Below are 23,185 nucleotides of genomic sequence, written 5' to 3'. Positions count from 1 at the left end.
ACTGGGAGTGTATTTTAACTTAGCAGAAGTGCGAACGAAAGGATCGCAGAGCGGCTAAAAATAATTTTGTACAGTTTCAAAGTAGCTTCAGACCTACTCAGCGCTTGCGATCACTTCAGATTGTTCAGTTCCTGTTTTGACGTCACGAATACGCCCTGCGTTCGCCCAGCCACGCCTGCATTTTTCCTGGAACGCCTGCATTTTTTCGAACACTCCCTGAAAACGGTCAGTTGACCCAGAAACGCCCACTTCATGTCAATCACTCTGCGGCCAGCAGTGCGACTGAAAAGCTTCGCTAGACCTTGTGTGAAACTACATCGTTCGTTGTAATAGTACGACGCGCATGCGCATTGCGCCGCATGCGCAGAAGTGCCGATTTTTTGCCAGATCGTTGCGCAGTGAACGAAAGCAGCTAGCGATCAACTCAGAATGACCCCCTAAGTCTCTACCTACCATTGGGTACGAATAGTTGGATAAGTGCCTGATGCATATGAGTCTGTAACTATTGCTGCTGTTTCTTTCGCTGTGCAACTGAATACGTTTAAAATCCTATATAAGGTAATGCAGTAATATATTTCTCCTACATACTTGAAATGTATCTGTAGTTGAATATGTGCTCATATTGCTTATTATACTAATGTATAACCTGTGAGTGATTGCTAGTGTGATTGCTGACTTTACTATTTCTGTCAGTTTCTGTGTTTTCCGATCCTCAATGCTGGTGCAAAGCAGGGAGGGATCGGATTGTATGTCACTTTAACAAGTTTTAAAGTGATTTCAGCCACAAATTGTGTTGTAACACTGTACAGGTGTGTGATTTCTTTATCATGTCTAATTTGTCAGGGTTGGTGGTTCAGGACCAAATCAAATTATTTATGGTCAAAGTGGGAGGCAAAACCAGTGCTAGTGGCTGCCAAGTATAACACATGTGGATAATCAGAAACACAACTGTACACCAGCACATAACTGACCCTAGGGATAACAGGTAGGAACAAAGGATTCAGTATGAAATCCCAACTGTCGGGATCCTGGCGGTCGAAATATCGATGCCACGCTTTGGGCCGGAAGGTCACCACACTAATCTATTCCCCATCGGGTGGTGGCGAGGACCACCACACAAGTGGGGATTCCGGGTGGCGGTCGGAACGGTTGTCGGGATTCCGGCAGGTGTATTTTGACCTCCGGGATCCCGATAGTCGGGAAATTAACTGCGCCCCGGAACAAATTACTTAATTTCAGATTTTGTTCCAAATTTAGCAATAAAAAACTTTTAGCCTAGGGCTGCCGTGAAAAAAAGTCTGATACTCTAGTGCGCCGTGATACAAAAAAGCATTGCAGACAGTGCACCTTCATTTTTCATCACAGTGAACCGAAGTCCTGCTTTGGAGCATACATAAATCACAGATGCTGTAAATACTTTGTAAATGTGAGAAAAGTATCTACTTTATGCATTTTATTTTCAAAGTGTTTTTTATGACACATTTAGTGCAAACCAAACAGTGTACGCAGTGGTGTCCAACTTATGTATTTTTATTTTTTTAATGTAGTTAATGCTTACAGTTTTTGTCTTGTATTGTGAATATCACACCCTGAAAGATGTGAACCACAGCTTTCCACAGTCACCAGAAGAATCTATGACTGTGCTTGTACTTCTAGTACCACCTTAAATGTTTTTTTTTTCTTTCAGTGGGAGGGGATAAAGGAGCAGTCATGTGATCAGACGGAGACAAAACAATCCTGAATCACTGAGAGTAAGTATTCTGCTGTAAAGTGATTTCCAGTGGATCTACTGTACGTGAAAGTAGTTAGGTAAGTCTATGACAATGTATCCCATTTTTGCTTAGTGAATGTTTCAGATCTGATGTTTCAAATGTTAACACAAATCATTGTAAGACCAAGTTGTCAACACATTTTTCCTGAGAACAATGATGTTAGATTTCTCCCCGTTACAGATTCTGTGTGTGTGCCTACTACAGTGTTATTGCATCTAGAATTTCATAGCTCCCATTTTTGTGTCACTTTTGTGTGTTTTTTAATAAGAATTTGCAGGCTATTTGTATAACCTCTCTAGAGTTAATTGGTGGATGCAACATAGATATAGGTTTCAAAAATCTGTCTGATCACATACACATAGCACTGTAATCTTCATATGCAACAGTACTAGTAATACATATATGTTATACAGCCTATAAGAAATCTGGATTATACCAACATAAACCATAAGGCGCAATCCAATTAGGTGTGAGTTTGTTCCATGAATCTCACAGACTTCTCACCAATGCGCATATCTTAGAAATGCAAGATCCAATTTGCCAGGGTGTCCTGAAGCAAGTCCCGACATTTTTATCTTAAAATACAGATTTTCTTTACCTTCTCACACCCCCAGGGGGGAGCGCGTAAGAAACGTGAATTTCCTCTTAAAAAGCAATACAAGTTTAGAATTGGATTGTAATTGCAATTCGCTGTGCACGTTCGCGTAAGAACGGCTCGCAGGACCCAACTCGCACCTACTGTAATATGACTGACCTTATAGAGTTTTAAAACAGCATCTATGAAAATATATAGATGTAAGCTCTAGCAGGGCCCTCTTCCCTCATGTGTTTTTCCTACTTTTACTTAGACTATCTTCTACTCCATACTCCCTACTACGGCACCTGACTCTCGGTTGCTGCCACCCTGATGCTTATTTTAGTGTTATGTCGGCTGATGCAGAAATGTTTATATACCATGTACTTGTTCTACATTGTCTTCTACTGTAAGTTGCTGTTTTCTTGTTTTGCTCATTTGTTTATTTACTTTGTTAGTCACTGCGGAATCCTTGTGGTGCGGTATAAATAAAGCATAATAATAATAATAATAATAATAATAAATTATCTCTGGAAGAACTGGAGTGCTCTTCTGAGTCATAATCACAAATCAACACAGATATAACATTAAAAATTATTTAAATATGCTTTAAAATAAGTATTAGGGAGCCAGGACAACAGTCAATCGTCAGGATGTAGTGGAATTCGAGATCACCGGAGGGGCGTGATGCCGGCTGATCTTGCACATTTTTTTAAAGAGGCAAACACTTACAAGGCAAAAACCATGCATTGTACGTGATTGCCCCTTTAAAAAGTCAGAGATCATCCAGCATCCCGCACCTCCGGCGATCTCAGACTCCATTACATCCCGCCGTATGTATATAACTTTTTTTTTATTTTTTTACCAAAAGCGTAAATATAATGGAAAATAATATAAATGTATCAGCATTTATATTATTCAAGGGATGTCTGGGATAATCATCAGGTCTTAAAACAGTTATTACTCTAATAGGCCCTACACACTGGGCGATATTACAGAAAGATATGAATGATCTCGTTCATTAATGAACGAGGTACCATTCATATCTTTCAGTGTGGAGGCAGCAACGATGAACGATGCGCGGCCCCGCGCTCGTTCATCGTTGGTGTCCCGTCGCTTGTGCATGCTGGCCAATATGGACGATCTCGTCCATATTTGCATGCACTGCTATGGAGCTGGGTGACAGGGGGAGTGAAGTGCCCCCATCACTCTCCTCCCCCCCCCCGCGCCACCGGGTCGCCCATCGGCCGTATCCGCCGTCGGGCAGCTCGCGACGGATCTCGTAGTGTGTAGGGCACTTTAACCTATTAGGGCAACTTAATTACCCACATTGAGCAACTATGCAAATCACATATACTGGTGCAAGGTAAATTGAGCAATATTGTCCTGTGATGTGCCCTCGTATGTTACAGGTGTTTTTGTGCCATTCTAATGGCACATGGCCAGCATTGCTCACAAAGGAATTTCCCCCTATGTGTTTACACCATTGTGTATATGGGGCTTATACTAACTTAGCCTCATGTGCTTCCAAAAAATTAGCTGTAGAAAGCTGCAAATACTTATGTCCATATGCTGCACCAGTAACATATGTCCATGTTTATGTCAGGAGCACATTCAGATACTTACCAGGTCTGAAAGCACAAGAAAAAGTTTTTTTTATCATTTGTCTTGATAGCTATAAACGCATTTGCTGTTGTTTTGGTTGATATAAAATGTTAAAAAAAAAAACCTGTCTAGTGCTAGAGAAGAGCTTATATTTATTATTTATTAACAGTTTCTTATATAGCGCAGCAAATTCCGTTGCACTTTACATTTGGAAATGATTACTTATATACTAAAAGAAAGGGGGGGAACAGACAGAGTGTGAGCTAGGAAAGATATATACTGTACAGTAGTAGGGTTGGAGGAGAACAGAATCAAGTAATCTGGAGGGCAGGTACACTTCAATAAAAGGTACGTTTTAAGGACACGTTTAAAGCTGGAGAAGACTAATGAAGATTGAACCTATCGGTTTTAGAAGTGAATTTACAATCCTCCAATCAGAAGTGGTTCGCTAGTGCTGGCAAGAGTCATATTAACATGTACTTGCACCAGCCCTCAGGCACCTGCAGTTGATATGGCTACTTGTACTGATAGGTGTATATGCATCTCAAGAACAAGTCCTTACTGTACTTGTGTTAGACCACCACTTACTGCCCTCTCCTCTCCAATGACAAGGAACGCAAGTCACAAATTTGAGCGAATTCTGCAGATGTCTGCAGCTTTTTATGGCATTGCAGGACTATTTTATGTGATATAGACAGGTGTACATTGTCAGCCACAGTGGGCTCAATTTAGTTAGGAGCTAGATGACTCCCCTATGAGCAAGTACGGCCATATGTCACACTTAAATTGGCTCCAAACTTGCTTCTTTGTTCACAGTTCCGTAGAACTGCATACTAATTACCACAAGTTCAGGGCAAGTTGATATAATTTCCATGTTGCTGTAATGGCAATTCTCCCTGCTCGCACCTAATTGATTGACCTCTGTATCCTATTTCTGTAGTCATCCCCAAAAAAGGTTAATCTGCAGAAATATTAATTTGCTATTTGTTTTAGTGACTATTTACTAATCACCAAATCTTTTAAAAACAAATATCCCCACTTAAAGAAAAATAATCTCCTGACAGGTATGGGACTCAGGGTCGACAGTGTCTAGGTCGACACCCATTAGGTTGACACCTATTGGTCGACAATGGCTCGGTTGACACTAGAAATAGGTCGACACGGCCATGAGTTTTTCCTGTTTTTTGGTGTTGTTTTCTTCGTAAAGTTTCTGGGAACCCGAATTAGTGCACCGTGTCCCCTCGCAACTACCGCTGCAGTCTGCACAGGTTACCGTTCACAATCGTAGTCCACGTGGATCGTAAAGTATGTAAAAGTTCAAAAAAAAAAAAAAATGTGGAAAACTCATGTCGACCTTGTTGCATGTCCACCTTGTTCATGTCGACCTAATGGTCATGTTGACTTATTTCTAGTGTCGACCTAAGTGGTGTCGACCTAATGGGTGTCGACCCACAGTCCGGATACCCTCCAGACATAGCAAAATCATAGCAACCTCTAATTTCTCCATAATAATAAAAGATCAAGTGAAGATCAAGTGAAATCTATGAAAGATCAAGTCATAAAGGCGGGTACACACTACACGATGTGAAATTGCCGGTGATGAATGACTATATCGTTGACATTATACAGTCTGAGTTTTTCCATGAAACGTGCCACATGTTCTTTTAGTGTGGTCACAGTTCAGCGTTCTACATGCAGTCAAAGGCCACACACAAGATAACTGGGAGTAGTTTATTGCTGATAATGTAAGTTTTGCCTCTGCTTCCCCCGTAACAACTGCTGACTGTGCTTCTATGCTGTTCTGCTGACAGCATGTAATTGCTAGAATTTTCTTAATTGTGAATTATGAAGTATAGCAAACAACACAACTCTACAAAATAATTTCCTGGTATTTATATTTTTCATGGCTCTCTCACCTTCCTCAGTGACCCTTTTTTAAGTTTCTAAGTAGATCTTTGGCCTGAGTATCTAGAAACAATAATACCACTATATATCACAATCTGTCTCTTGGATAAACATTCTATATATTTTTTAAGCTGATATAAAATTCATTGTAACTGTCTGTCGAGTCAAGCAGGCCCGGTGCGACGAATAGTCCCTGCTAGTCGGCATGCCGACGGTTGGGATTCTCAGGGGGCGGGATGTACGGGGAGGTGTTGTGACCGGCGGTATCCTGACCGCTGATCACATAACTACATCCTGTTTTGCTACGTGTACTTCCAGTTCCAGTGCGCTTTGTAAATTAGGTCACTAGAAACTAAGGACACAATAGGGGCATTAGGAACTATATAATTAAAGTAACTGCATAATCCAGTATATGTCATGGTGTACATATCTATAGCAAATGCAATCTGCAAAGTATTTTCTGTCCCCTGCAGTGACTGTCATCATTAGTAACAGCACTTACACCATGCTGGGTGCAGGAAATCCATCAGAAAGAGGAGTCCCATTGCCACACTCATGCTTCAGAGCACGGAACTCTGACTACACACCCATGACACCCCTATGTTCTTTTGCGTATCTCTTCAAAGTATCTGCCCAGTTGTCACCCAGAAACGCCCATTTCAGAAGCTGAGAGATACGGCCTTGATCCATGTAACTTGAGAGAGATACGCTAAGGTGTATGTTTGTTACTGCATCTGGGCTGATACGGCTGCATACAGAGCTGCGTGTGACTCAGGCTCGGGCCCGCAATTATTATCTATAGTAGAGTTCTACATTCAGACTACCTTAGAGCAAACTGTTATAACTTATACCCCTTTTCCACCAGCCAGCTTACAACACGGGTTATTGCACATGAACGCGCATAACCCGTGTTGCTGGCTGGTGTAAAAGTGCTGAGTTGGAATAATCCGGGTATTCCACCTCGGGCAGCTTGCAGGGTTGAACACGGGTTCAACTCGGTAAGCTGTGCAGAGTAAACAGAAGTGACACGGCTCCCGTTTACACTGTATGGGAGGGCGGTGCTGGGAAATCATGTGATCTCCCAGCGCCACCCCCGCTGCGTCACCTGCAACGTCACCAACCCGGCAATATGCCGGGTTGGAAACGGCAGATGGAAAGGGGGCTGACGCGGGTCGCAACCGGGTAGCACCCGTGTCAGGCTCCCGGCTGCGACCCGCGTAATTAGATGGAAAAGGGGTATGATACTTAATACATTGTTCTGCTTACAATTGCTACTTCAAGTGGGTTGGTTGGATTGCTACTACATTATCGTTACATTATTTCCATTTCAGCATGTGGATCATTGAGCCTAATTCAGACTTGATCGCAGCAGCAAACTTTTTCTTTAATGGGCAAAACTATGTGCAGTGTTGCAGATATAACATGTGCAGAGAGAGTTAGATTTGGGTGTGGTGTGTTCAAAATGAAATCTAAATTGCAGTGTAAAAATAAAGCAGCCAGTATTTACCCTGCACAGAAACAAAATAACCCACCCAAATCAAACACTCACTGCACATGTTATATCTGCCTCCCCTGCCGTGCACATGGTTTTGCCCAACCGCTAACAAAATTCCTGCTGCGATCAACTCAGAATTGCCCCCATGGTTTGCCCATTAGAGAAAGAGTTTACTGCTGTTATCAGGTCTGAATTAGGCCCATTGCCCCTTTATTCTGCACCACCAATCTTTTCCTACCCTACCCTCATCCTATTATGCTGCAATTCTACATTTAGTTACTGCTATATTTTGGATAAAGAACTCTCAATACAATTAAAAAAAAAATTATTCAAAAGCAATTAAATGTATTTGATCTTAGATCCTGTTTATTCTCACAGATAATGGCTGTCAGCTGGCCAGTCCTGGTCATTTTGGTGCAAGCTTTTATTGTGCAAGTGAAGTTATGCGGTAAGTAAAATACTGATATGTACAATGTCTTTTCTATACTTAAAAGATAAAGTGTATCAGATGGAGGTGGCAATATTCAGCCTGTTGGGACAACCCAGCTACATATCCGGGATCATGTAGAAGCATGCTTAATTGGATAACAGGGTGTTGCCACCGGGTGGTCTTCTGTTTGCCGGCGGTCGGGCTCCCGGCGCTCAGTATACCGGCGCCGGGAGCCCGACCGCCGGCTTACCGACACTTATTTTCCCTCGTGGGGGTCCGCAAGGGGCTCATTTGCGCTCGCCAAGCTGTCGGTAAGCCGGCGGTCGGGCTCCCGGCGCCGGGATGCTGGTCGCCGGGAGCCCGACCGCCGGCCACCCGTAGTGAACCCGTTGCCACCTGTAGGCCAGGTTTGTGTAGTTCTACACAGCCAATGACACGTATTGGAAAAGTGTTATTTCAGTTATCTAGGGTGATCATATTATCCCTTTAACCTGGGACGCTCATGGATTACACAGGTTCTGTGGCTGGCTGACTTCAAGCCTACATTTCAGCTGGTTTTAATCAGCAACAGTACCTGTGTAATCCATGAGCGTCCCAGGTAAAAGGGATAATATGGTCACCTTAAGTTATCAGACACAACACATTACCATCTAAATATTAATTTCAGAGTCTATTCTAGTGACATGTATACAGTATTATTATTATTATTATTATTATTATTACATTTTATTTATAGGGCGCCACAAGTGTTTCACAGCGCCGTACAAAGGACAGTACAGGGAGACAAAACTTAGCATTACAGTAAATAAATAACAAAAATAGAGTACAGGTAACAAAGAGCACCACAATTCTCAAAACATAATACATCTTAGATGTAAGTAACAAGGAAGTAATCCCCGTACTACTTGGGGCTGGCGGCCGTAGATAGAGATGAGCCTTTACCAGTAGGAGAGAAAGCAGGTAAAGATGGTCGCTGAGTAGGAGAGGGCTGCGAGTGAAATGCGTCGAGAAGAGTGTTTTGACAACAAGAGGAAAGAGGGCCCTGCTCTGAAGAGCTAACAATCTAGTGGGGAGGAGCAACAGACAGATGACATGAGGTTCAAGCAAGCGGGAGGTAGCCTGATGGCATTATGTAAGCAAAGCAGAGATGTTGAAGGCATGGGGCAGGGGGATGGAGGAGCAGCTTAAGGACTAGGTTATGCATCGGGAGGGGTACGCTTTGATGAATAGGTGGGCTTTCAGTGCCCGTTTGAAGCTTTGCAAGGTCGGGGAGAGTCTAATGGAGTTGGGGAGTGCGTTCCACTGAAGGGGTGCAGCACGGGCATAGTCTTGAACTCGAGCATGGGAAGCAGTGACCAGGGCAGAGGAGAGGCGACGGTCATTGGCCGACCGTAGTGGGCGGGAGTGAGTATGAAGGGAGAGGAGGTTGGAGATGTAGGGAGCAGTGGAATTAAAGATGGCCTGGTATGTGAGGGTGAGGAGTTTGAAGAGGATTCTGTAGGGGAATGGGAGCCGGTGTAGATTTTGTCGAAGGGGAGTGGCAGATGTGGAGCGACGGGAGAGGAAGATAAACTTAGCTGCGGAGTTGAGGACAGATTGGATGGGAGCAAGTGAGGCCAGTAAGGAGAACATTGCAGTAGTCGAGTCGTGAGATGACCAGTGAGTGGATGATAAGTTTAGTTGCACTCTGGGAGAGAAATGGCCTGATGCGAGCAATGTTGCGTAGCTGGAACCGACAGGATTGTGCCAGAGCTTGGATGTGGGGTGCAAAGGAGAGGGAGGAGTCAAGAGTGACGCCCAGGCAGCGGAGTTGGGGAACGGGGGAGATGATTGTGTTGACAACAGTGATAGAGATATTTGTAGGTGGTGTTACTCTGGCTGAGGGAAAGATAATGAGTTCAGTTTTGTCCCTGCACAGTACAGCACAGAGGACATTTTGGGCACATATATAATACAGAGAGCATTCTAATGCCATCTGTATGGTATAGATGCTCTCTGTAGTGACATCTGTACAATGCAGAGAACATTCTAGTTACATCTTTAAAATGCAAAGAGCATTCTAGTGGAAGATATAAAACACAGAATATTCTAGTGGCAGACCTACAACACAGAGTATTCTGCTGGCAGACTTAAGGTGCATATACACTGGTTGATATATCGGGCGTGCAATTGTACAATATATTGGCACATCTTGCTGTATGTACGGGCAGTCAGTCAACACTTGCTGCACGAGCCGGCAGTGATTGACAGCGCAACTGGGTGGGTGCAAGTAAATGCCCACCCAGTTTGTGACATCAGTCACGACGGATCGCACAGAGTGTATGCACAACACACCGCCTGATCCGTAGATATATCTGTAGATCAACTGATATGCAGATATATCTGTAAGTGTATACCCAGCATTACATCACAGATTAATTTACAGCTGAGAAAGCTTTTCACTGACCTCTACACACTATACAAAGCAGAGCGTAATCTGGTGACCCATGTCATATATGGGGGGGATATCCTATTAGGCCCAGTAAAACATTGGGTGCGAAAAACGTATGTTTTTTCCCGATATTTCGCCAAATAATTTTTTTAAAGGCTATCCAGATTGATCGGCTGTAAAAAAAAAGTACCCTTTCTACCGAAAACACACAGGTTCGGTGAAACCTGTGTGTTTTCGGTAGAAACAGCCCCGTTTTTGCACGGAATCGGGGCTGTTTCTGGGGATTTGGTTTCGCCTGCCTGAGGCAGGCGAAACAAAATCCCCAATAAGCGGGACAACCTACAGCGTCCCATAGGGGGTAATTCCAAGTTGATCACAGCAGCAAATTTGTTAGCAGTTGGGCAAAACCATGTGCACTGCAGGGGGGGCAGATATAACATGTGCAGAGAGAGTTAGATTTGGGTGGGTTATTTTGTTTCTGTGCAGGGTAAATACTGGCTGCTTTATTTGTACACTGCAATTTAGATTTCAGTTTGAACACACCCCACCCAAATCTAACTCTCTCTGCACGTGTTATATCTGCCCCCCCTGCAGCCCGCTAAACGGCGGCTGAAAGCCGCCGGACCGCCCCCTCCCGCCCAGCGATCGCCTTTGCCTGTCAATCCGGCAGAGATGATCGCAGAGCTAAGACAGCCTTCGGCTGTCTCGCATGCGCAGTTCAGACCTGATCGCTGCTGTGCAAACACGTGTGAAAATGCACAGCACCGATAGGTCTGAATTGCCCCCTTGTTGTATATGTACAAATACATTTTATAAAGTACATTTTTCGTTGATACTATCCATTAACTCATTTTATTTACTAAAGGATATATTGCTTGATATTGCAACAGAAGTAGAGTATGAGTTGTAGGTTGAGAACAACATATCAGAAAATACACAAAGCTCAAATCAAAGTTTCCACTTTGATAAACTTAATGTCACAGTGATGGGCAACAAGTACAACAACATTAAGGAAAATACAATGACCATATATCATTTACAATAAACCAATATATTTTTTTAGATTTGATCACACCCTGCAAAGTAACCCGTTAGCTATTAAACTCATGTGTCTGATTAGTGATTGAGGTTCCAGCTCATTTATGGTCATCTCTTTTTGTATTTTAAAAGAAATTCCTGAAGGAAACACACGTCTGATCAGGTCTTTGAATCTAAAGTTATTAAGAACAATGCTGGATGTGCATCACGATGCCAATCCCAGTGTCTATGTTGGACTTCGTCTTTCTGAAGATCACAATCTGGAAAAAGAGGATGAGTACTTTAAGAGACTAAAAACTTCAGTGGAGACCATATCCCGGAGGTACTGTAGCATAAAAAGTACCTTTTCTTTTATTGTATGCCCCCCATTATGTTTAGGTGATAGCCAATATACAGTAATAAAAATTTTGGGGGTAATTCAGAGTTGATCGCAGCAGCAAATTTGTTAGCAGTTGGGCAAAACCATGGGGGTCATTCTGACCTGATCGCACGCTGCTGTTCATCGCAGCGTTCAGGTCAGAAGTGCGCATGGGCCGGCGCCGCAGTGCGCCGGTGCATGCCAGACAGCCGACGGCTGTCGTTGCCCAGTGATCCCCTCTGCCTGATTGACAGCCAGAGGTGTTCCCTGGGCGGGAGGGGGCGGCACAGCATTTTCTGGGCATGGTCCGACCAACGCTGGCGTGGCCAGACCGTGCGGGGTGGCCCGCAGCGGCTGTGTGACGTCACATGCAGCCGCTGTGACCATCACAACTATGTGTAACTCCCGGCCAGCACGCAGGAGCTGTGCTGGCCGGGAGTTACTCTTCAAGTACAAAAGCTTCGCCGCTGTGCGAGTGCGATTTTGTACTTGTACGGTGGAGCCGAGCCTGACATGCGGGGCGGACTAGCCCTGTGCTGGGCATCCCCCTGCATGTCAGTGTGGATGATCGTAGCGGTGCTAAATTTAGCACAGCTACGATCAGGTCTGAATCACCCCCCATGTGCACTGCAGGTGTGCAGGTTGCAGAGAGAGTTAGATTTGGGTGGGGTTATTTTGTTTCTGTGCAGGGTAAATACTGGCTGCTTTATTTTTACACTGCAGTTTAGATTTCAGTTTGAACACACCCCACCCAAATCTAACTCTCTCTGCACATGTTATATCTGCCTCCCCTGCAGTGCACATGGTTTTGCCCAACTGCTAACACATTTGCTGCTGCGATCAACTCTGAATTACCCCCATTGTTTTCCAAAGTGAAGAGATGTTTAGGGAAGTGAAAATCCTAAAAGTGGGCACACAGGGTGCGACAGTGAAATTGGTCCAGGATTAAAGATTGGTTGGCCCAAAACCAGTACAATGGCTGCTAATGGTCCTGTCAAACTGCAGTCAGAAGACAACTAGTGTTGGTCTATATACTAGAGATGAGCGGGTTCAGTTCCTCGGAATCCGAACCCCCCCGAACTTCAGCCTTTTTACACGGGTCCGAGGCAGACTCGGATCTTCCCGCCTTGCTCGGGTAACCCGAGCGCGCCCGAACGTCATCATCCCGCTGTCGGATTCTCGCGAGGCTCGTATTCTATCGCGAGACTCGGATTCTATATAAGGAGCCGCGCGTCGCCGCCATTTTCACACGTGCATTGAGATTGATAGGGAGAGGACGTGGCTGGCGTCCTCTCCGTTAGAATAGATAGAGACACTTGAGTTGATTACTTAGTAATTTTGGGGAGCATTAGGAGTACTCAGAGTGCAGAGTTTTGCTGATAGTTAGTTACTAGTGACTGACCACCACCAGTTTTATTTATTATTTAATATAATCCGTTCTCTGCCTGAAAAAAAACGATACACAGTCACATACCATATCTGTGCTCAGCCTCAGTGTGCTGCATGATAATATCATCTATGTATATCTGACTGTGCTGAGTGCTCACTGCTCACACAGCTGAATTGTGGGGGAGACGGGGGTGCAGTTATAGCAGGAGTACAGTGCACACTTTTGCTGCCAGTATGATTGACCAGTGACTACCAGTATATTGTCTGCCTGAAAAAGTTAAACACTCCTGTGGTGTTTTTTTTATTTATTCTATAAACGCATTCTGCTGACAGTGTCCAGCAGGTCCGTCATTCATTATATTATATAAATATTTACCTGCAGTAGTGTTATATTTTTTTTGTTCATCTCTATCATCTTTATCATCTCTATATTAGCAGACGCAGTACGGTAGTCCACGGCTGTGGCTACCTCTGTGTCGTCAGTGCTCGTCCATAATTGTATACCTACCTGTGGTGGGTTTTTTTTTTCTATCTTCTTCATACTAGTTTAGGAGTCTGCTGACAGTGTCCAGCAGGTCCGTCATTATATTATATATACCTGCAGTAGTGATATATATATATTTTTTATATCATTATCATCTCTATACTAGCAGACGCAGTACGGTAGTCCACGGCTGTAGCTACCTCTGTGTCGTCAGTGCTCGTCCATAATTGTATACCTACCTGTGGTGGGGGTTTTTTTTCTATCTTCTTCATACTAGTAGTTTAGGAGTCTGCTGACAGTGTCCAGCAGGTCCGTCATTATATTATATATACCTGCAGTAGTGATATATATATATTTTTTATATCATTATCATCTCTATACTAGCAGACGCAGTACGGTAGTCCACGGCTGTGGCTACCTCTGTGTCGTCAGTGCTCGTCCATAATTGTATACCTACCTGTGGTGGGGTTTTTTATTCTATCTTCTTCATACTAGTAGTTTAGGAGTCTGCTGACAGTGTCCAGCAGGTCCGTCATTATATTATATATACCTGCAGTAGTGATATATATATATTTTTTATATCATTATCATCTCTATACTAGCAGACGCAGTACGGTAGTCCACGGCTGTAGCTACCTCTGTGTCGTCAGTGCTCGTCCATAATTGTATACCTACCTGTGGTGGGGTTTTTTTTTCTATCTTCTTCATACTAGTAGTTTAGGAGTCTGCTGACAGTGTCCAGCAGGTCCGTCATTATATTATATATACCTGCAGTAGTGATATATATATTTTTTTTATATCATTATCATCTCTATACTAGCAGACGCAGTACGGTAGTCCACGGCTGTAGCTACCTCTGTGTCGTCAGTCACTCGTCATCCATAAGTATACTAGTATCCACCCATCTCCATTGTTTACCTGAGGTGCCTTTTAGTTGTGCCTATTAAAATATGGAGAACAAAAATGTTGAGGTTCCAAAAATAGGGAAAGATCAAGATCCACTTCCACCTCGTGCTGAAGCTGCTGCCACTAGTCATGGCCGAGACGATGAAATTCCATCAACGTCGTCTGCCAAGGCCGATGCCCAATGTCATAGTACAGAGCATGTAAAATCCAAAACACAAAATATCAGTAAAAAAAGGACTCAAAAATCTAAAATAAAATCGTCGGAGGAGAAGCGTAAACTTGCCAATATGCCATTTACCACACGGAGTGGCAAGGAACGGCTGAGGCCCTGGCCTATGTTCATGGCTAGTGGTTCAGCTTCACATGAGGATGGAAGCACTCAGCCTCTCGCTAGAAAAATGAAAAGACTTAAGCTGGCAAAAGCACAGCAAAGAACTGTGCGTTCTTCGAAATCACAAATCCACAAGGAGAGTCCAATTGTGTCGGTTGCGATGCCTGACCTTCCCAACACTGGACGTGAAGAGCATGCGCCTTCCACCATTTGCACGCCCCCTGCAAGTGCTGGAAGGAGCACCCGCAGTCCAGTTCCTGATAGTCAGATTGAAGATGTCAGTGTTGAAGTACACCAGGATGAGGAGGATATGGGTGTTGCTGGCGCTGGGGAGGAAATTGACAAGGAGGATTCTGATGGTGAGGTGGTTTGTTTAAGTCAGGCACCCGGGGAGACACCTGTTGTCCGTGGGAGGAATATGGCCATTGACATGCCTGGTGAAAATACCAAAAAAATCAGCTCTTCGGTGTGGAAGTATTTCAACAGAAATGCGGACAACAGGTGTCAAGCCGTGTGTTGCCTTTGTCAAGCTGTAATAAGTAGGGGTAAGGACGTTAACCACCTCGGAACATCCTCCCTTATACGTCACCTGCAGCGCATTCATCATAAGTCAGTGACAAGTTCAAAAACTTTGGGCGACAGCGGAAGCAGTCCACTGACCAGTAAATCCCTTCCTCTTGTAACCAAGCTCACGCAAACCACCCCACCAACTCCCTCAGTGTCAATTTCCTCCTTCCCCAGGAATGCCAATAGTCCTGCAGGCCATGTCACTGGCAATTCTGACGAGTCCTCTCCTGCCTGGGATTCCTCCGATGCATCCTTGAGTGTAACGCCTACTGCTGCTGGCGCTGCTGTTGTTGCTGCTGGGAGTCGATGGTCATCCCAGAGGGGAAGTCGTAAGACCACTTTTACTACTTCCACCAAGCAATTGACTGTCCAACAGTCCTTTGCGAGGAAGATGAAATATCACAGCAGTCATCCTGCTGCAAAGCGGATAACTGAGGCCTTGGCATCCTGGGCGGTGAGAAACGTGGTTCCGGTATCCATCATTACTGCAGAGCCAACTATAGACTTGATTGAGGTACGTGTCCCCGGTACCAAATACCATCTAGGTTCCATTTCTCTAGGCAGGCGATACCGAAAATGTACACAGACCTCAGAAAAAGACTCACCAGTGTCCTAAAAAATGCAGTTGTACCCAATGTCCACTTAACCACGGACATGTGGACAAGTGGAGCAGGGCAGACTCAGGACTATATGACTGTGACAGCCCACTGAGTAGATGTATTGACTCCCGCCGCAAGAACAGCAGCGGCGGCACCAGTAGCAGCATCTCGCAAACGCCAACTCTTTCCTAGGCAGGCTACGCTTTGTATCACCGCTTTCCAGAATACGCACACAGCTAAAAACCTCTTACGGCAACTGAGGAAGATCATCGCAGAATGGCTTACCCCAATTGGACTCTCCTGTGGATTTGTGGCATCGGACAACGCCAGCAATATTGTGTGTGAATTAAATATGGGCAAATTCCAGCACGTCCCATGTTTTGCACATACCTTGAATTTGGTGGTGCAGAATTATTTAAAAAACGAGAGGGGCGTGCAAGAAATGCTGTCGGTGGCCAGAAGAATTGCGGGACACTTTCGGCGTACAGGCACCACGTACAGAAGACTGGAGCAACACCAAAAACGCCTGAACCTGCCCTGCCATCATCTGAAGCAAGAAGTGGTAACGAGGTGGAATTCAACCCTCTATATGCTTCAGAGGTTGGAGGAGCAGCAAAAGGCCATTCAAGCCTATACAACTGACCACGATATAGGAGGTGGAATGCACCTGTCTCAAGCGCAGTGGAGAATGATTTCAACGTTGTGCAAGGTTCTGCAAACTTTTGAACTTGCCACACGTGAAGTCAGTTCAGACACTGCCAGCCTGAGTCAGGTCATTCCCCTCATCAGGCTTTTGCAGAAGAAGCTGGAGACATTGAAGGAGGAGCTAACACTGAGCGATTCCGCTAGGCATGTGGGACTTGTGGATGGAGCCCTTAATTCGCTTAACAAGGATTCACGGGTGGTCAATCTGTTGAAATCAGAGCACTACATTTTGGCCACCGTGCTCGATCCTAGATTTAAAACCTACGTTGTATCTCTCTTTCCGGCAGACACAAGTCTGCAGGGGTTCAAAGAACTGCTGGTGAGAAAATTGTCAAGTCAAGCGGAACGCGACCTGTCAACATCTCCTCCTTCACATTCTCCCGCAACTGGGGGTGCGAGGAAAAGGCTCAGAATTCCGAGCCCACCCGCTGGCGGTGATGCAGGGCAGTCTGGAGCGACTGCTGATGCGGACTGAAGGACCTGACAACGATTACGGACATGTCGTCTACTGTCACTGCATATGATTCTCTCACCATTGAAAGAATGGTGGAGGATTATATGAGTGACCGCATCCAAGTAGGCACGTCAGACAGTCCGTACGTATACTGGCAGGAAAAAGAGGCAATTTGGAGGCCCTTGCACAAACTGGCTTTATTCTACCTAAGTTGCCCTCCCACAAGTGTGTACTCCGAAAGAGTGTTTAGTGCCGCCGCTCACCTTGTCAGCAATCGGCGTACGAGGTTACTTCCAGAAAATGTGGAGAAGATGATGTTCATTAAAATGAATTATAATCAATTCCTCCATGGAGACATTCACCAGCAGCAATTGCCTCCACAAAGTACACAGGGAGCTGTGATGGTGGATTCCAGTGGGGACGAATTGATAATCTGTGAGGAGGGGGATGTACACGGTGATGAATCGGAGGATGATGATGAGGTGGACATCTTGCCTCTGTAGAGCCAGTTTGTGCAAGGAGAGATTAATTGCTTCTTTTTTGGTGGGGGTCCAAACCAACCAGTCATTTCAGTCACAGTCGTGTGGCAGACCCTGTCACTGAAATGATGGGTTGGTTAAAGTGTGCATGTCCTGTTTATACAACATAAGGGTGGGTGGGAGGGCCCAAGGACAATTCCATCTTGCACCTCTTTTTTCTTTCATTTTTCTTTGCGTCATGTGCTGTTTGGGGAGTGTTTTTTGGAAGGGCCATCCTGCGTGACACTGCAGTGCCACTCCTAGATGGGCCAGGTGTTTGTGTCGGCCACTATGGTCACTTATCTTAGTCACACAGCTACCTCATTGCGCCTCTTTTTTTTCTTCTTTGCGTCATGTGCTGTTTGGGGAGTATTTTTTGGAAGGGCCATCCGGCCTGACACTGCAGTGCCACTCCTAGATGGGCCAGGTGTTTGTGTCGGCCACTAGGGTCGCTTAGCTTACTCACACAGCTACCTCATTGCGCCTCTTTTTTTCTTTGCGTCATGTGCTGTTTGGGGAGTGTTTTTTGGAAGGGCCATCCTGCGTGACACTGCAGTGCCACTCCTAGATGGGCCAGGTGTTTGTGTCGGCCACTAGGGTCGCTGAGCTTAGTCACACAGCTACCTCATTGCGCCTCTTTTTTTCTTTGCGTCATGTGCTGTTTGGGGAGTGTTTTTTGGAAGGGCCATCCTGCGTGACACTGCAATGCCACTCCTAGATGGGCCAGGTGTTTGTGTCGGCCACTTGGGTCGCTGAGCTTAGTCATCCAGCGACCTCGGTGCAAATTTTAGGACTAAAAATAATATTGTGAGGTGTGAGGTGTTCAGAATAGACTGAAAATGAGTGGAAATTATGGTTATTGAGGTTAATAATACTTTGGGATCAAAATGACCCCCAAATTCTATGATTTAAGCTGTTTTTTAGGGTTTTTTGAAAAAAACACCCGAATCCAAAACACACCCGAATCCGACAAAAAAAATTCGGTGAGGTTTTGCCAAAACGCGTTCGAACCCAAAACACGGCCACGGAACCGAACCCAAAACCAAAACACAAAACCCGAAAAATTTCCGGTGCACATCTCTACTATATACACGTTTCAATAGCAGTGACTGGCCAAAATGGAATCATGACCATGACTCATCGTTGCTTGTTCATCTTAAAGCTACATTACCACTGATGAGGTATATCGGTGTAACCTATTATTTTCCCAGCCCAGGAGCCCCTCCATACAGCTCTGTTTTTCAGGGCTAACAGCACAGAGAAGCCCGCTGAATTGTGAGACAAGGAAGGGAAAGGCTGAGCAGAAGAACCAGTAGATGCTGCTATCCTCTACAAATGTTATAATAAACCTGTGGCCCCACCATGAATCAATAGAAAGTTATGGATCTGTTTATTAGTTTGGTTCAAGTGCTTCAATTTATTAATATTACATTATTCAAATATTAGTAATAAAAACTAGTCAGGAATCCAGTTCAAATCTGCGATTTTGGTATTTAATGTCTTGTATAGTTATGGATGTTTAGATTGAACTGTGTTTCACTGGACATATTATTTATCTGTATAGCAGCCTAAATATCAAGGAAGGTGAGCCAAGGACTGGACTACTTGCTCTCCATTTGCTGGCTCAGAAGGCTTCTTGTGAGGTTACAGACACACATGTAAGGAACAGGTTAATCACACATCTGAAATACCACCTTCACCGTGAAAAGGAAAATATAGGTAACTATACACCACGAGAGCCTATGTTATTTGTGGTATAGCTGATATAGACCAATGGTACTCTCAGTGATATTACACACATTTTAATGATCAATGCTAAGCTTATACAAAACAATGGGGGTAATTCTGAGTTGATCGCAGCAGGAATTTTGTTAGCAGTTGGGCAAAACCATGTGCACTGCAGGGGGGGGCAGATGTAACATGTGCAGAGAGAGTTAGATTTGGGTGGGTTATTTTGTTTCTGTGCAGGGTAAATACTGGCTGCTTTATTTTTACACTGCAATTTAGATTGCAGATTGAACACACCCCACCCAAATCTAACTCTCTCTACACATGTTATATCTGCCTCCCCTGCACTGCACATGGTTTTGCCCACCTGCTAACAAAATTCCTGCTGCGATCAACTCAGAATTACTAAAATTTAATAAAAAATAGTCACAAACATAATAGTATGGACACACCATGAAGAAAAGTAATTTATTAGATACAAACTCCCCCACACATTCCTCATTCAGCCATCTGAGTAAGCCTAACAATGGGCGCTCAAACTCTGGCCAGCAAATCTGTATCAGAAGTCGCAGACACTGGCCTTAGCATGGCCAGAAAGTGGGGCAGACTCACACATGTTTTCTCAAACGCCCTTCCTCCACTCCCCCAAATGGCTGCAGCCTGTCAATTAGGCTGTGGCTTCCACAACACTGCGACCAGACAGAGCCTCAGCTGCATCGCAGCACATGCCCATTGCAGCTCCAGCAAATGCACACTCCACGACCAATGGATGGTTAGCGCACAACTCAGAATCAGGCATCAGATCCTTTGGGAAAAGATCCTCTTGGTTCCATGTAGGCATTATACACACTTTGCATAATAGAAACTATGAGGTGGTACGATGTGAATGGAGGTTTTTTTGTGTATTGTATTTTGCATATTTTCACATAAAAAAGATCCATAGAATCCATACAACGCTGGCAGCGCTGCTGATGTTGCTGCATGTCTGTCAGAAGGCATGTGGCAGAATCAAGGTTTAGAAACCAATGGGTATTGATGGTAGTGTTCAAAGCATCAAATCTGATGCTTACTGAATCCTGTATTTTGGACCCTACAGACCACAGGCAATGTACAACGGTTTATAAATGACAGGTTACCTGCTGCTTAGTACATTTATCCCTATATTTGTGTTCGGTGTGAATACAAGGTTCTGGTTACTGTTCTGAAAGGTATTGTTACATAGACTTTACTACCCAAGTTCTCCCTCTAGGTTACAGTGCAGAAACTTTACAGAAAGGACCAATGGCCGCCTATATATAGTCATATTGTCCTCCACAAATCTAATTACATTAAAATCTCTGAATAAAAAAAACAGATTGTTTGCAAAATGTTGCATCTCTTTGTTCTGAATGATTATTAACAAAGCTGTTAGTTTAGTAACTGAACCAGCTGCCTGGACAAAGTAGTGGAACATTAACCAGTGAATCGGGGTGGACTTTTGTACTACTATGAAAAACGGTGTCAGTTGTACAGGTCCTGTCCATCAATATTGTACCTGGGACCTGTACTGGAAATGAAAATGATGTATTTTATGTAGCATACAAAACTTTTAGCAAAGATACACATTTTTCTACAATGTGCACTGCTTTAGGAAAATATATGGGATAGATGTATCAATCCTTCTAAGGATGATAAGTGGAGAAGTTGGCCATAGAAACCTCAACTTCAGGCTACCATATTGTAGAATGTACTTGAGCTGATTGGTTGCTCTGGGCAACTTCTTCACTCTTTATAAGGTCCCATACATCTCCCCCTACATATCACAGTACAGTAAAGTCATTGTTGTTATGCGTTCCTCTTATTATTGCTAGATATCACACATACTAGAGGGTGTCATAGGTGACAACATTACTATAACATCACAGACTGAGCAGGACACATAACAGAGGCATCACACATACTAGAAGTTGTCATAGGTAACGACATTACTATAACATCACAGACTGGGCAGGACACATAACAGAGGTATCACACATACTAGAAGGTGTCATAGGTAATGACATTACTATAACATCACAGACTGAGAAGGACACATAACAGGGGTATCGCGCATACTAGAGGGTGTCATAGTTAACGACATTACTATAACATCACAGACTGAGCAGGACACATAACAGATGTATAACACATACTAGAGGGTGTCATAGGTAACGACATTACTATAACGTCACAGACTGAGCAGGACACATAACAGAGGTATCACACATACTAGAGGGTGTCATAGTTTAACAACATTACTATAACGTCACAGACTGAGCAGGACACATAACAGAGGTATAACACATACTAGAGGGTGTCATAGTTTAACAACATTACTATAACGTCACAGACTGAGCAGGACACATAGCAGAGGTATCACACATACTAGAGGGTGTCATAGTTTAACAACATTACTATAACGTCACAGACTGAGCAGGACACATAACAGAGGTATAACACATACTAGAGGGTGTCATAGTTTAACAACATTACCATAACATCACAGACTGAGCAGGACACATAGCAGAGGTATCACACATGGGTGTGGTTCATCAAATCGACAGTGTCTAGGTCGACAATGTTTAGGTCGACCACTATAGGTCGACAGTCACTAGGTCGACATGGATGGAAGGTCGACAGGGTTTCTAGGTCGACGTGCTAGGTCGACAGGTCTAAAGGTCGACATGACGATTTTTTTTTTTTTTTGGTGTCGTTTTCTTCGTAGAGTGACCGGGATCCCAAATTAGTGCACCGCGTCCCCTCGCATGGCTCGCTTCGCTCGCCATGCTTCGGGCATGGTGCCTTCGCTCCGCTACCGCTTCGCTCGGCACACTTTACCGTTCCAATCGTAGTCCACGTGGATCGTTAAATATGAAAAAATTCAAAAAAAGAAATTTTTTTTTAAAAACTCATGTCGATCTTCAGACCGGATCCCATCACACATACTACAGGGTGTCATAGGTAACGACATTACTATAACATCACAGACTGGGCAAGGCACATAACAGAGGTATCACATACTAGAAGGTGTCATAGGTAATGACTTTACTATAACGTCACAGACTGAGCAGGACACATAACAGGTATCACACATACTAGAAGGTGCCATAGGTAACGACATTACTATAACATCACAGACTGAGCAGGACACATAACAGAGGTATAACACATACTAGAGGGTGTCATAGGTAACGACATTACTATAACATCACAGACTGGGCAGAACACATAACAGATGTATCACACATACTAGAGGGTGTCATAGGTAACGACATTACTATAACATCACAGACTGGGCAGGGCACATAACAGAGGTATCACACATACTAGAGGGTGTCATAGGTAACGACATTACTATAACATCACAGACTGGGCAGGGCACATAACAGAGGTATCACACATACTAGAGGGTGTCATAGGTAACGACATTACTATAACATCACAGACTGGGCAGGGCACATAACAGAGGTATCACACATACTAGAGGGTGTCATAGTTTAACAACATTACTATAACATCACAGACTGGGCAGGATACATAACAGAGGTATCACACATACTAGAAGGTGTCATAGGTAATGACTTTACTATAACGTCACAGACTGAGCAGGACACGTAACAGAGGTATCAACACATACTAGAAGGTGTCATAGGTAACGACATTACTATAACATCACAGACTGAGCAGGACACATAACAGAGGTATCGTATCACACATACTAGAGGGTGTAATAGGTAACGACATTACTTTAACGTCACAGACTGGGCAGGGCATATAACAGATATATCACGCATACTAGAAGGTGTCATAGGTAACGCCATTACTATAACATCACAGACTGAGCAGGACACATAACAGAGGTATCACGCATACTAGAG

The 23,185-nt window shown here is 44.1% G+C and overlaps 1 protein-coding gene across 2 annotated transcripts in view; it reads left to right on the top strand.

The window, feature by feature from the left end:
* The first annotated feature begins 1,687 nt into the window (after positions 1 to 1,687).
* TCN2 (transcobalamin 2) overlaps positions 1,688 to 23,185 on the top strand; it is a 38,512-nt gene continuing 17,014 nt past the window's right edge. The window contains exons 1-4 of one of the 2 annotated variants that reach the window (XM_063964290.1): positions 1,688 to 1,809; positions 7,730 to 7,799; positions 11,383 to 11,572; positions 19,126 to 19,280. In XM_063964290.1, the coding sequence (XP_063820360.1) occupies positions 7,733 to 7,799; positions 11,383 to 11,572; positions 19,126 to 19,280 (412 nt within the window). In that variant the 5' untranslated portion in view covers positions 1,688 to 1,809; positions 7,730 to 7,732. The remainder of the gene's footprint in view (positions 1,810 to 7,729; positions 7,800 to 11,382; positions 11,573 to 19,125; positions 19,281 to 23,185) is intronic. The other variant, XM_063964291.1, reaches the window with a different exon arrangement.

The sequence above is a fragment of the Pseudophryne corroboree genome, chromosome 1 (genome assembly GCF_028390025.1).
Source record: "Pseudophryne corroboree isolate aPseCor3 chromosome 1, aPseCor3.hap2, whole genome shotgun sequence".
Taxonomy (NCBI): Eukaryota; Metazoa; Chordata; class Amphibia; order Anura; family Myobatrachidae; genus Pseudophryne; species Pseudophryne corroboree.
The sequence above is the reverse complement of the archived record's forward strand: the minus strand, read 5'-3'. Positions and strand labels throughout refer to the sequence as shown.